The sequence below is a fragment of the Protopterus annectens genome, chromosome 8.part0 (genome assembly GCF_019279795.1).
Source record: "Protopterus annectens isolate FY-2018-M chromosome 8.part0, PAN1.0, whole genome shotgun sequence".
In the NCBI taxonomy this organism is placed as follows: domain Eukaryota; kingdom Metazoa; phylum Chordata; order Ceratodontiformes; family Protopteridae; genus Protopterus; species Protopterus annectens.
The window spans coordinates 1,233,298,749-1,233,314,153 of NC_056741.1; the positions used below are offsets into that span (position 1 = coordinate 1,233,298,749).

The following is a 15,405-nucleotide window of genomic DNA, read 5'->3' on the forward strand; positions in this document are numbered from 1 at the left end:
CTTTAATAGGGCTGTTTTTGTTACAATTCATAGCCATGAAATCAAGCACGGGTAAGTGTTAGATGTCCTTACATTCACTGCTGCAGTATTCTTAACGTTCAGGATTCCTTGCCATGGAAGCCTGTCATCCGGCCAGTATACCAAAGACTTCCTGTTGCCTTTAAAGATATGCCTGAACATCACTCAAGCACTCCTTGTGTACCATAGGGCATAAAGGTGATGCACACCATAAACAGAACTTCTATGCTGCCAGTCCAAATGCATCTTTTCACCATCAGTCTGTTTACCTGTGTCCGTTTTGACAGCTGAACGCATTTTCGTTCTCCCGTGATTACCTATGCCTGTTTGCAATGCATATAAGTGCCCCATTGGAGTTTTATGTTTTGTCTTGCTTTTTTTGTGCTCCTTGGGGTTAATGTCATCCAGGAAGAGTAAATGCCAGCGTGGGAGTCAGATTCTCCATAAAGACCACTACAATAACTGTCTTTTTTATCTAGGAGCGTCTCTTAACCGTATGTCTTGTTCTATTTGCCAGGTGTTCGTTCTGAAAACCTTTCGCAGTAGACTTTCTTCCCTTTCCTTGTATCTTAAGAACCAGCATCTTAAGCTTCTTGCTAAAGATACAATGGATGGAATCTCCCAACCCGAGGGGCAGCTGTTCATGAAGAAGAAGGTGAAAAAGGCATGACCAGAATCTTCAATTTCCCAGCCTCTGCCAGGTGTTTCTCCTGATGTTGTTACAAACCTGGGAGCTCACCCGGCTGTGTTGTTGGACTCCTCTACCATGACCGTATTGGAGGCCAGTGAGGTTCCGATTGGCAGCACATCTGATGAAGCTTTGCAGGCGTCCATCAAAGACACTCAGGGGGAACTATAGCTGATTTTTTTCTTGCTTCTCCCGTGCCTAAATTTCAGAAAAACAATCCTGCTAAGCATGTCTTTGTTCGTAGGCATTCCCGCCCTTCTACTAAAGGCAAGAAGAGTGGCAAACAAGCTCCTTCTGCTAAGGCTACTCCGTTTTCAGGGTTTACAAAGCCTTCCTTTCAAGACAAACCAGGTGCTGTATGACTATCCGTCTCCTCCCAGCCACATTCCCCTTTCTCTTCACCTTTCTTTTTCTCTTCCTGCTTGGCTTCAGATCACTCAAGATTGCTGGGTTTTGTCGATCATTTGTCAGGGGTACTTCATGGTGTGGAAATCTCACCCTTGTTTTATGGGCATTCATTAACCTCCTCAGGAACAGGTTCCCTCTTTCCCAGAAGTTCTTAAAATTCTCTTGACTCAGGGTACTATTCAAGAGGTGCCTGTGTCCCAAAGGGAGAAAGGGTTCTACTCCAGACTGTTTCTAGTGCCAAGAAAAGAGGGCACTTGGAGACCTATTCTAGACCTCTCTCATCTAAACACTTTTTTTAAAGTGCTTCCTTTTTGGATGTTATCTCTTCACATTATGTTTCCTGTCCTGCTCCCTCAGGCTTATATATTGTCTCTGGATCTCAAGGATGCTCATCTCCACATTCCAATCCATCCTCTTTTCAGGAAGTTTTTACATTTCTCTGTTTCTTCCTGGCGTTTTCAGTTCTCTGTTTTGCCCTTTGGCCTTTCTGCTGCCCCAAGGGTGTTCACCAAATGCCTTGCTCCTGTGATTGCTTTTTGCAGACTGCAAGGACCCAAATATTTCCTTACTTAGACAATCTGTTGATTCAGGTGTCCTCTCCAGAGACTCTTTTGCAAAATCTTCATTTTGACATTTCCCTTCTTCATAGCCTGGGGTTCGCAATACATTTCAAAAAGTCTTCTCTGACTCCTTCTCAGGATCATGTTTTTCTGGGTTGCAGGATTCAGTCGGTGCCTATGATTGTATATCTGCCCCCACTGTAGGCCTTAACTCTTATTTCTTTCTTTCACGCTCTCCTTCCTCTGGCTTCCATTACCAACAGGGAATTTCTGAGTACTCTGGGTTTTATGGCATCAACTATTCCAATGCTGTCTCTGGCCAAACTTTACATGAGAAAGTTTCAGTGGTTTCTGATGTCACTGTGGCTTCAACATGCAAATCCTCTGGACTCTGTAGTTCCTCTTCCTTTTTGTCTCAGACAAGAACTTCACTGGTAGATTTGGCAGTTGTCTCCGAACCCAGGGAAATCTTTTTATCCCTCCTACCCTCTCAGGAATTGTTCACAGACGCTTTAGACGTGGGTTGAGGGGTGACTTTTGGCTTTCTAAAAGTACAGGGGGTGTAGTTGCCTCACCAACAGAGGGAGCAAATCAGTGTCAAAGAGATGAGAACTCTTTTGCTGGCTCTTCAGGCCTTTCATCCTCTTTTCTTTCCAGGGCCTCTCAAGGTCTTCACAGACAATACCGCAGTGATGTGGTATATCAACAAACAGGGAGGAAAGAGATCCTAACTTCTTTTGCCAGTTGGCACTTCTGGTATGGGATCTTGCTGTCAAGTATCAAGTGATTCTTCAGGAAGTTTATATCCCTTCCGGTCTGAACATTATGGCAGACAATCTGAGCAGGTCCTTAACTCAGTCCCACAAACAGATGTTTCACAGGGATATGTTTCTGGACATTATTCGCCAGTGAGGTACTCCTCAAGTGGATCTTTTTGCCTCCCCTCTGGACAGACAGTTTTCTCTGTTTTGCACCAGAGTCCTAGGTCCTCTGGTATGGAAGATGGACGCCCTCTCATTTTCTGGGAAGGGGATGTTTCTTTATGCATTCCCTCTCCTTTCTCTCATTCCAAAAGTCCTGTTCAAAATTCAACAGGATGCTTCAGAAATGTTGTTGGTGACTCCCTTTTGGCCATGGCAGCACTGGTTCCTTCTACTTCTTCATCTAGCCAGGGACAATCATCACAAGTTACCTCACAGGGTGGATCTAATCACATAAGACAAGGGATCTCTCATCCATCCCCACCTGTCCATGCTTCAACTGACATTGTGGACAATAGAGTTTTGATTCCTCATAGACACCTTTTTTTTCTGAGGACATGCTGTAAGTCCTGAAGGAGGCCAGAAAACCTACTACTAGGTAATTATACTTATCCAAATGGAAGAGGTTTTCTACTTGGTGTCTGTCACGTAACCTGAACCCACTTACTGTGGATGTTCCTTTGGTTCTCTCTTATTTGTCTGAGTTGCTCAGTGCTGATTTGGCCTGTTCTTCTATTAAGGCCTGCACATCAGCCATCTCTGCTTGTCTGCCTTTATCTCCTCCTTTAGCTTCTAGATGCAAGGTTAAACAATTTCTCAAAGGTGTCCTTAATATTAGACCTCTCAGGAAGCCTGTTCCACCTCCCTGGGATCTTAATTTTGTTTTGGAGAAGATGATTCAGGCTCCTTTTGAGCCTGCTGTTTCAGCTTCCTTGCAACATTGTTCTTGGAAGACTATTTTGTTGTTAGCTCTTACTTCTGCCCGAAGGGTGTCTGAGTTGCAGACCCTTATGGTTTGTCCTCCTTTTTTGATTTTTCATGAGGACATGGTGTCCTTATGCACTAATCCCTCTTTTATGCCTCAGGTGGTTAATGAGCTTTCCCTTAATCAGTCTATTAATCTGCCTATTTTTCCCCTCTCTGCAGTCTGACAGTGAGAGGGTGCTGCATACTTTAGATGTGCATAAGCAATATAGAATTTATTTGGATCAGACTAAGGCTATTCAAAAATCTGATCAGTTGTTTGTTTCTTTTCATCCTAGATCTATTCTTGAAGCAGCAACCTGGTCTTCTCTGCATACCTTTACTAGGCACTACAAGCTGGATGGTATCTCTAGAGCTAGGGCCGGTTTTGCTAGTGCCATTCTCCATGGCTTCTTAAGGACTTTTCTTCTTCTTTTTTCCCCTCCCAGATTTCCTCTTGAGCTTTGGCACTCTCCAGAATGTAAAAAAATACTGCAGCAGTGAATGTAGGGACATAATACAGTTGTGTAAAATATTACCATAATAGTAGCTGTCCTTGCCTTCACTGCTACAGTATTCACTCCCTCCCTCCCACTAGTCCTTTGCCTTCCTGGAAGTACAGGTTACCTCTTGGTTTCCTTGGACTGCTGTTCCTACTGGGGCAATCAGTTCTGTTTATGGTAAGCCTTAATGTCACCTTTATGCCCTATGGTATGAAAGGAGCATTTGAGTGACTTTCAGGTGTACCTTTAAATGCAACAGGAAGTCTCTGGTATACTGGCCAAACAATGGGATTCCATGGCAGGGAATAAAAAATACTGTAGCAGTGAAGGCAAGGACATCTACCATCATGGTAACATTTTACACAACTGTAATTCCATCTGTCAAATCTAATTTTTAAAATACATTTTTGTTTATTACACAGTGATTGGAATTCTGTTTACTGTGCCAATGATTTAGGTTTTTGGAATGAATCTTGGTCAACAGTAGGCTGAGTGAACAGGATGGAAAGTAGTAACAAGCATTCCAGAGACAGCCCTCCTTCATTACAGACAATATAAGACCAGATTGGGGGCTTCAATTATTAGCTTTCAAAAGCAAAAAGAAAAAAATGTTTGTGAATTATAGTGAACAGCAACAGATGTCTTGCAGCCGTGTGTGGAAGAATACTGCATTGACATCATTATGTTTTTCCATCTCTGTCACATAAAAAGTTGAATCCCCTCAGAACAGTAAGAAATTACATGTCTGCTGCAAGATGTGTAAACTGTTGACAAAGCAGTTTCTAGTAGGTAGTTTCTAGTATGTAGGGAGGCTTCTTTGTTCACCAGTGGCAGTGGGGAGCTTAGAGCAGCCTATCTATCCCTGGAGGAGTGTTCCCAGCACAAGAACCTGTTTAAAGTTGTTTTTGCACCTGCACTTTTAAAGTTTGTCCTGTTTGTTGCATTTACCTGTTGAGGCTACACACTCAAGTGTGCTAGCCTGTGTTACATATTTATTGCATTTTCCTGCTGTTTGTTGCAAAAAAGAAAAAAAAATTATCCTTGTTTCCCATCTTTCCTGACCTAGAGTAGTCCAAATACAGGCTTTGCTGTATTCTGGACTTTTGGAAAGTTCCTGTGTTGCCCATTTCCTTTCTTGGATAAAGGTAGGCTTCTTTGTTCACCAGTGGCAGTGGGGAGCTTAGAGCAGCCTATCTATCCCTGGAGGAGAGTTCCCAGCACAAGAATCTGGTAGTCTATTGGCCGTTTTGGGCCAATTTCTAGCTCTTTCAAGTCCCCCTGTATAAACCCACCTTGGCGTGGTTTTTGCACTTGTTACTACTCAGACAAGCTCCTCGTGGTCCTGCAGAGTGGTGCTAGCAGCAGAGAGGCTAAAAGAGTGACTGCTAACCTGATAAAAGTGTTTTTTTCCTGCTACTACCTGGGCGACTGTCCGATCTAGCTAAACTGCAAGTATTTCTGCATTCTTGAACTGTTTTAAACTGTTTAAAGTTGTTTTTGCACCTGCACTTTTAAAGTTTGTCCTGTTTGTTGCATTTACCTGTTGAGGCTACACACTAAAGTGCGCTAGCGTGTGTTACATATTTATTGCATTTTCCTGCTGTTTGTTGCAAAAAAGAAAGAAAAAAAAAAAGAAAAAAATTATCCTTGTTTCCCATCTTTCCTGACCTAGAGTAGTCGAAATGCAGGCTTTGCTGTATTCTGGACTTTTGGAAAGTTCCTGTGTTGCCCATTTCCTTTCTTGGATAAAAGGAGGCTTCTTTGTTCACCAGTGGCAGTGGGGAGCTTAGAGCAGCCTATCTATCCCTGGAGGAGAGTTCCCAGCACAGGAATCTGGTAGTCTATTGGCCGTTTTGGGCCAATTTCTAGCTCTTTCAAGTCCCCCTGTATAAAACCCACTTTGGCGCGGTTTTTGTGCTTGTTACTACTCAGCCAAGCTCCGCGTGGTCCTGCAGAGTTGTGCTAGCAGCAGAGAGGCTAAAAGAGCGACTGCTAACCTGAAAAAAGTGTTTTTTTCCTGCTACTACCTGGGCGACTGTCCGATCTAGCTAAACTGCAAGTATTTTTGCATTCTTGAACTGTTTTAAACTGTTTAAAGTTGTTTTTGCACCTGCACTTTTAAAGTTTGCCCTGTTTGTTGCATTTACCCGTTGAGGCTACACACTCAAGTGTGCTAGCCCGTGTTACATATTTATTGCATTTTCCTGCTGTTTGTTGCAAAAAAAAAAAATTATCCTTGTTTCCCATCTTTCCTGACCTAGAGTAGTCCAAATACAGGCTTTGCTGTATTCTGGACTTTTGGAAAGTTCCTGTGCTGCTCATTTCCTTTCTTGGATAAAGGGAGGCTTCTTTGTTCACCAGTGGCAGTGGGGAGCTTAGAGCAGCCTATCTATCCCTGGAGGACTGTTCCCAGCACAAGAATCTGGTAGTCTATTGGCCATTTTGGGCCAATTTCTAGCTCTTTCAAGTCCCCCCTGTATAAAACCCACTTTAGCACGGCTTTGTGCGATTTTGCGCATAGCACAGCATCAGGCAACGCCGCTTAATTGGGTTTAAACCATTCTTGGCTACACAAAGTCTGCTCTTCACTTTTTCCCTTAGAACTGATCTAGTTCTCATAATAAACACCCTATTCCTACTCTAAAGCCTGGCACTTGCTCACTAAAGCAATTATATAAGTCAGCACTAAAAATTTAAAAGCACTACACCCTCACAAACTCCTCTTGAGTACCTTGTTCCCCATTGGCCCTTTTTTCAATTATAAAGGAATTCCCAGTACTATTCTAGCATGTCCAAAGGTCAGTTGTCAATCTCCTCTCCGGTCCAGCTGGTGAATCTGGGAATCTTGAGGCAATGTTACAACTGCCTCATGTACACAGACAACCCTCTCCTCCTCCCAACAAATTCCAACACATGTGAGAGATGCAACCATATAGCCAAACTGGAGGCTAAGCTCTCTCAACTCAGTACTGGCGTAACCAGTCAGGAGGAGAAGGAAACCACACTCACTACAATTCCAGTCTCACATAGACCTACTATAACAGCAAACCAAACACATAAACACACAAAAACATACTCGGAGGCTCTAAATAAAAATCTGCCTAAGCAACAGAGACCTCCAAAGCAGACACCCAAGCAACCACTACCCCAAAACAAAACACGTGCAACACATAGCTCACAAAGTCAGTGTGCCGAACAGTCACAGCCCTTAAGGCTAAACAACACACCTGATACACTTGTAATAGGTGACTCTATCGTCAGACACACTGACGTCCTGCTCACCAGGCTGAACAAATAGAAGGTCACGGTGAGCTGCCTGTCGTGCGCTAGGATCTGCTACATAACACAAGCACTCAGGTCACTCCAAGGCAAGTACAAATATGACTCAGTCATTGTCCATGCTGGTGTGAATGACCTGAGACGTACCTCCCTGGACTACATGAAAAGAGACATAAAGGAGCTCTCTGAGCATGTAGCCCAGGCCGGTATGACCCTGACCTTGAGTAGCATCTTACCCTCACCAAGAATGATGCCACAGTATGAAGACAAGATGATCAATTTCAACAATTGGCTTAAGTATTGGTGTCATTCAAAGGGGATCCAATGCCTGTCATCCTGGGATGACATGCTCGACAAGCCACGATGCTTCGCTAGGGACAGCTTGCACCTGTCACCCATGGGCTTTCGGATATTGGCAAAGGCTCTTGCCACCCCCATAGTGCCTGTTTTAGGCAAGGCTCAAAATACGAACCCACCTCCATAGGTATCACAAGGGATAAGAAACTAAGAGTAATGCTACTCAATGCCAGAAGTCTAAACCTCAAGATGCACACACTCAAAACTCTCCTTAGCATAGAGAACATCGATATCTGTGCAGTAACAGAAACCTGGTTCAAGGCTCCTAAGAGCACCCCAGCACTACCAGGTTATACCTCATACCATGTTTTTCGGCCCCAAAACTTGGACCGAACCACAAAAGGAGGGGGAGTATCAATATTCGTCAAAGATACTCACACCTCCAGGTTGGTGGCACAGCACAAAGCATCAGAGACTATCCATGTGCAACTAACAGTGGGTAAAACTGCATTTCAGTTTATAGCCTGCTACAGACCACCCTCCCAAACCCAGGAACCCCACTCGGCCTTCCTGAGAACACTGGAAAATATGAAGGTCTCTCCAAACACCATTATATTGGGCGACTTCAACTACCCAAACATAGACTGGGAGCATTACTCTAGCTCCAACACCCTAGCCCAAAGGTTCCTAGAATTTATAAACTCAAATGCTATGGAACAACTTGTTACCACTCCCACAAGAGGGGAAAACATACTGGACCTGATCATCACCAACATGGGGACTCTATGCTCCAGACCAGAAGTGTATCCCTCACTGGTAAGATCAGACCATAAACTAATCTCACTAGATATTCACATCCCCACCCCAGCCCCTGCCCAGAAAACCACAGTGAAAAACTTCTCTAAAGCAAATTTCACACTCCTCAAAACCGAGGTGGAATCCTTCAAAGCCCCCGGGCCTGTGGAAAATACGGCCCAGACCACAGAATCCTTTATAAACGCATTCTATGAACACTTTCAGGAATGCATGGATCATGCAATCCCAAACAAAACCAAGACCCAATCCTCCAAAGGCAGGCATCCTGTCTGGTGGACCCCAGCCATAAACAAACTATACAATAGAAGGAGGAAGCTACTACATGATAGAGCAAAATCCCAAAAAGGGAAGGCATCTCTGATCAGTATTAGCAAAAAACTACGGGCACTCATAAAATCGTCTAAGGCCAGCTTCAAGAGAAAAATTGCACAGGACACTAAGGATAATCACAAGGCTTTCTTTAGTTATGTTACGAACCTGGGTGGGAATTCCAAGATATGCTCAGAATTAGTCCAAAATGACAAAAAATACACCAAACCCACAGACATTGCCAACATCCTAGCTGACAGGTTCAGCGCAAACTTCTCCCCCCCTTCCCCACCAAAAGGGCAAATACCTATCCCAGCAGAGTGCTGCCCCCCTGACATCTCAGATGCTCGGGTAAGAGCCACCCTCTCCAAAGCAAAAAACACAGCATCAATGGGACCAGACAGTGTCCTGGGCTGCGTCCTACATGAACTCCAAGAAGAACTAAACCCAAAAATAAAACTACTGTTCAATCTCAGCCTTACTACAGGATATGTACCCAAAGAGTGGTGTACAGCAACAGTGGTCTCTCTCCACAAAGGTGGTGCCTCAACGGATCCTGGAAACTATCACCCCATAAGCTTGACTAGCTTGGTCTGCAAAGCTATGGAAAGGGTCATCATGCACCTCATAAATAAAGATATTGGGGACCTACAGACACTGGATCCTACCCAGTTCGGCTTTGTTAAGGGCAGATCCTGCCTCTTAAACCTGTTGGATTTCTTTGAAACAGTCACTAAGGCCATTGATGAGGGGAAGGTGGTCCACACAGCCTACCTGGACCTCGCAAAAGCCTTCGATACAATACCCCACTCGGGAATTATAGATAAGCTCACCAGCTTAAATATAAACCCCTTTGTCACTAGATGGGTTGCAAACTGGCTCAAGGACAGAACCCACATGGTTAGAATTGCTGGAGCCATGTCAGACTCCAAACCAGTTACAAGTGGCATCCCACAAGGCTCTGTCCTGGGACCTCTCTTGTTCGGTATATATTTCTCGGAGGTACAGGCCAACACGAAAGGACTGTGGCTGACCAAGTTCGCAGATGACTGCAAACTGGGCGTCATAATCGACTCTCCAGCCGACACAAGCATCCTACAAAAGGGCTTCATAGAAACAGACAACTGGTGCCAGAGCCATGGCCTCAAGCTAAACGCCAAAAAGTGTATAGTCATCCCCTTCGGCAAAAACAAAGTGCCCACAAATTACCACATAGATGGTAATCCATTAAGTACGGAAGAAGTAATTAGGGACCTGGGGATCCAAGTTGATAGCAATCTCTCATTCGACAACCACGTGGCCAAAGTGATTAGAAAAACATTTTATACAGCCCACCTAATCATGAAGGGATTCACATCAAGATCAGGGGAGGTCATCGTGCCTCTTTACTCATCCCTCTTCAGGCCCATAATTGAGTACAATGCCCCTTTTGGGATGTACCTTACCAGACACCTGCAGCAACTGGAAAGACCCCAAAAGTACCTCACCAAGAAGATCAAAGGGCTCAAACAGATGCCATATGCTGCCCGGTTAAAGAAACTCCAGCTCTACTCAGTGGCATACCACCTGCTCAGAGGCGATCTGTGCCTGACGTATAAAGCCATGTCCAACCCGGAAATAATGGACATGCTGCACCTCAGAAAATCCAAATCCCATCGAGCTACACGCTCGAGAGACTTGAACCTCAGCACTGAAATAAATAGGACATGCTGGAGGGACAGATTCATAACCCAGAGGCTCCCTTCACTCTGGAATAAAATCCCAGTCCAGGTTAGGCAGAGTCCCTCATTGACACTCTTCAAGAGGAATCTTGATGAGTGGATGGGAGATCGTAGATTTACTCTGGGTATCACTTCTGTGTCACTGTTAGACAGAGGCACAGTATAGTAACCTCGAAAAAGGGCATAGCAAAGTTCATTTAAAATGGGTGGCGAAAGCCAAACACACTCTGGCTAGGCTTGTAAATGCCCTAGGGCAGATAGCCTAGTATGAACCTATGAACCTATAATATGGATGTCTGGATGGAACACTGGATGCACAGGTTAAAAAGAATCTGACAGGGAATGATTAAGGGAAAAATAAGTTTCATGTGCTACAATCCCCCGTAGACCTCCAGACATCACTGAAACTTTCCCTCCATGTGTTGTTGAAATACTTACCTAGAGGATGCTCCAATAATAAATGAGTTGAGAACCTGTTATATAAAACAAATACCTCCGCTATCTTTTTATCATTAGTGAAACTCTGTATCATGAAGTGGTTTTCACTGTCATAATAACATCCACCCAAAAGCAGCAGCACCCAAGACATCACTAATAGTACAAGAGATTTAGGCGAACTAACAGGCTTGTACAGTCTAACACAGACTTGGTAAGAAGAGCAGACTACCTCCCATCTCTTCTGCCTTGACACCATGTACATTGTGCACCAATATAACACAGCAGCCAGAATTACACCAAAAGGAGGGAAGACAGGAGGTTACCCTGAAGCATGAATGATGCAGCTACTGAAGCAAAGCAAGTTGGCTATATGACAGCATAACATGTAAATTCAGCTTGTTGAAAGTATTGCAAAAGACAGAAGACACAGCATCCCTGTCATGGCACACTGCCAAGTGCAGAAACGTTTTCTGGTTAAGTCAAGGTAAGGTGTTGAAGCACTGGTGGGAGAATAAGGGAGTGAGGCAGACCACTGGAGCTTTCAGACAGCAAAAATGAAATGAAATTAATTTAAAGAGAATGTTTAAATAAATAAATAAATAAATCCAACACCTACACAGAATTATGAAAGATAGCTCTAGTCTTTGATAAGTCTTACTATCATTAATGGCCAAAGAATATGGTACCAAATTTCAAACAACTCTCTAAGATGCTTTTAAACAAGCACAGGAAATAGTTTAAAATGTGTTCTTCGATACTCTACTAACAATAGGTCAGGCTGATAATTTCTGTTTTTATTTTTCAGTGCTTGTTACAGTTGTGTGTATGGAGTAAGTCACTGTGTATAATACAAACATGCATTGGATACAACACACTGGCACAGAGTTGCACAGGACATACTTTCCTGCTGAAACAGAAGTTAAGGTTTTCATAAAACTAGGCAGTGCACTTTACAGTAATAAAATGTGAATTAACAATCGTGTAGGTAACCTACTGCCTTTACTTGGTGCACGTTCTCTGAAATACACCTCTACCACCAGTGTTATAGGAAAGAAAGGTAATAAAGGAATAACCACCAAAACCATACTTGGCAAATAAATTAATTGTTCACTGACCCAGGACCAAAGCTACAGGATGACAGCCAATTTCAAACCTCTTCCTGCACTTTATTTTAGCACTGCTGTTAACCCTACAGTTCCACTGCAATATTCAGCTCCCTTTTACAAGGGAACACTAACAAGACAAGAAAAATATGAGAAGCAATCATACTCACACATTATGCAACCTGGAGTTGATGGAATTCAAACCTTGCTCTCAGGCACTTTTTCTCTTCCAAACATCATTGTTCATGCAGTAAGCCTTCTGATTTTTCTCCTGGTGAACTATTTTCTAAGATTGAACATGTGTATTTGTGTGTGTTACTGGGGGGGGGGGGGGGCACAATGGAAACCTAATTCTAGTGCAATGATTCTGAAAAAATACTGTATTTTTAAAAATGTTCATGTTGCCCCCCCCCCCCCCCCACACACACACACACACACACATACACATACTTTCCAACATACACAGTTTAAGTTCTGTATTTTTTTTTTTTTTTTGCAATGTGATACTGGCTGAAAGAAATATAAAAAGACTGCTGGTCCCCTTACCTGTTTTCCTTCTGGATGGTCAGAGGTACTTCTAAGCTGTAAACGTGTTCCATCTTGGTTACACCTGCCCAGGAGCCAGCTTGTCCTGTTAAAGAGTCTTGAAAGGTGCTGCATGGTTTCACCTCACCTTACACTCAACTACTGCACCCTGTATGACTGCTTTTTGTGGCCTCCCCTTCAGTTCTGTGGCTGGCCCAGGGCTTCTGTTCCTAGCTCTTCATTCCTAGAAATACAAGCATCTCCATGGCATTAACACTGCTACATCCACCACTGCCAGGATACTGCAGGCAGCATTGTTTCAGGGATGCAGGACCTGGGAGGGTTGCACAATCCAGCATATCTACATATCTACATGGATGCACCAATTACAAACCAATCAGAGAGGATTCTAAGCCAATAGAAATGTGACTAACCACCCCTTCTACCTACCCTCCTCCTCACCACTGCAGATTTGTAGCCAATCACATCTGGATATTCCTTCCCCCAAAAGAAAAAGAGAGAGACAAACACGCACCGAGGAAGAAGTGAGCTGTTTTTGTTGAATGCTTGTGGATGTTTAGTACAGGACTGAAGACACAAAGAGATAAACAGCACTGCTGTGTTTCTGATACATGTACTTTATTGTCTCTCAGAAATCTAACTGCAAGGCATCTACATTCCTTATTAGGCTTTTGATGTATCTGTTCTGCTTTTACATCTAAAACATAAGGCAATTCAGCTGTACACTGGCAACTTAAAGATTTAAAGCTTTTCTTGGAAGTAAAATCTTTTGTGTGATACAAAGGGACAGTGTGTGTTTGTGTGTGTGTGTGTGTGTGTGTGTGTGTGTGTGTGTGTGTGTGTGTGTGTGTGTGTGTGTGTGTGTGTGTGTGTGTGTGTGTATGTGTAAGAGCAAGAAAAAGAATGAGACAAAGAGATGGAGAAAGAAAAAATACCAACGTGTACATATTTATAAATATGGGTACAATAAACAATAAACCTATAATTTCATCTCTCCACTTTTCATTTTCTTGCTCAACAAAGCAACACAGAATTATATGACTCTTGTCTGCAAAAACAGTATGCAGAAATTTAATACATTCATTTGTTAATCATTAAGTGAAATAGACTATCTTTGATCTTTTCAGCTATGAGGCATAACATAGGAGCAAGGGAAATCCAATATTTAGGGTCATTTTAGAGCAAAAAATTAACCTAAAATTTTGAGAGGAAACCAGAATACCCAAAAAGTAGACACAGGGAAACATGCAGACTCAGTACAGACAGTGGAATAAAAATCATAACCCTGAGCCACTGTGCATCTCAAAAGTCAGGAATTCTATTCCATCGCTGATAAAAAAGTAGCACAGACATGCAGGAATATTTGACATGATATTTAATTTACTTGTTAACAAGTGAAAAAGACCTAATGGACCAAAGTTCTACTTCTAGTGGCAGATTGCTGACAGATGGGGAGATTACTTAAACTGCTCAAAGCTATCAAACTAAGACCATTTTATTGGATATATTACATCTGATAATGTTTTCATATGTTATCATCTAGGCTATACTGCCTTTACCAGTACAAGCACTAACAATGGAAATTAAACTTCTGTTTGTTTTGGAAATGGAAGAACTACACTAATTACTGTTACACCATTGATTCATTAAAGCATAATGCAACTCAAACAAATCAAAATATTTCACCTTAAGCTGCCAGTATTCCTTACCCTTTGAATTTTATAAGTCAATAGTGTATGGGAAAACAGCTACTGAACGACAAAGACATTCAGTTTATCTAACTGTAGCTGAAGGGAAGGTATACCAGTTTTAGCTTGGGCACAGTTAATTTCATGAACAGCTTAAAGTAAATGGTAAACTAGATACAGACCATAAAGTAATCATACTGGATGTAAGCATTCATTTGCCTGTAAGTTATGTCAGGTAAGCATGCCTGGAGTGAAGGCTAAACTAAATGTAAGAGTAGTCAGGGAGACAATATGGCAGTCCATTGGCAATGGAATGATTCTCAGTATTCTTGTTTGTCTCTTAAAGAAAGCTATTATCACATTTAATGGTGCTACCGTTTTTCACATTTGGCCCTTGCTGTATCTTGAGAGTGGGCATTCCTGCTTTTGGCCTCTTACCCCATCTGTTGGCCAGGCCGTTTCCAATAATCCTTGATATTGTCGCTGTTCAGAGCCTGGGCCACTGGCACAGTTTGTAGTCCTGATATTATGCCATAGATTGGGGTTCAGTCATAAGCCCTGCCTGATATTATGCCATAGACTGGGGTTCAGTCATATGCCATGACTGATAATATGCCATAGACTGGGGTTTAATCAGGTACCCATCAGTTGATCGAGTTTTCAGAACTCGAACTCCATATGACCATTTAATTGAGTTTTTGAAAACTCAAAGATTTTGAATAGAGATTGTGGTACAGGGAGGATTGGGAAATTTATCCTTTTCCTCACTGTAGTGTGATCTCAGAATTGGCATATATAATTGCAAGGGATGCCCCCCACATGGGGAGTGCAGATGGCTTGCCCCCCCCTGCAAAAATGTAAAAAATGTAGACTTTTTTTTTTTATGTTTGAGTTTTCGGAAATTTGTTCATGTGGACTCTTCAATATTTTTTTGAGTTTCCGAAAAGTTGATCATCTGACATAGACCAGTTCAATCATAAGCCATGCCTGATATTATGCTGTAGACTGGGGTTCAGTCATAAGCCGTGTCTGATATTATGCTGTAGACTGGGATTCAGTCATAAGCCGTGCCTGATATTATGCTGTAGACTGGGGTTCAGTCATAAGGCGTGCCTGATATTATGCTGTAGACTGGGGTTCAGTCATAAGCCGTGCCTGATATTATGCTGTAGACTGGGGTTCAGTCATAAGCCATGCCTGATATTATGCTGTAGACTGGGGTTCAGCCATAAGCCGTGCCTGATATTATGCTGTAGACTGGGGTTCAGTCATAAGCCGTGCCTGATATTATGCTGTAGACTGGGGTT

At 42.8% G+C, this 15,405-nt stretch overlaps 1 protein-coding gene across 2 annotated transcripts in view; it reads right to left on the reverse strand.

The window, feature by feature from the left end:
- The window catches only part of LOC122809327 (haloacid dehalogenase-like hydrolase domain-containing 5), a 599,749-nt gene that overhangs the window by 529,812 nt on the left and 54,532 nt on the right, over positions 1 to 15,405 (reverse strand). The window contains exon 1 of one of the 2 annotated variants that reach the window (XM_044080727.1): positions 12,411 to 12,725. The exons of the other annotated variant lie outside the window; for it this stretch is intronic. Within the exon in view, the coding sequence (XP_043936662.1) occupies positions 12,411 to 12,524 (114 nt within the window). The 5' untranslated portion in view covers positions 12,525 to 12,725. Of the gene's footprint in view, positions 1 to 12,410; positions 12,726 to 15,405 lie in introns of those variants that run through there. 2 annotated transcript variants of the gene reach the window in all.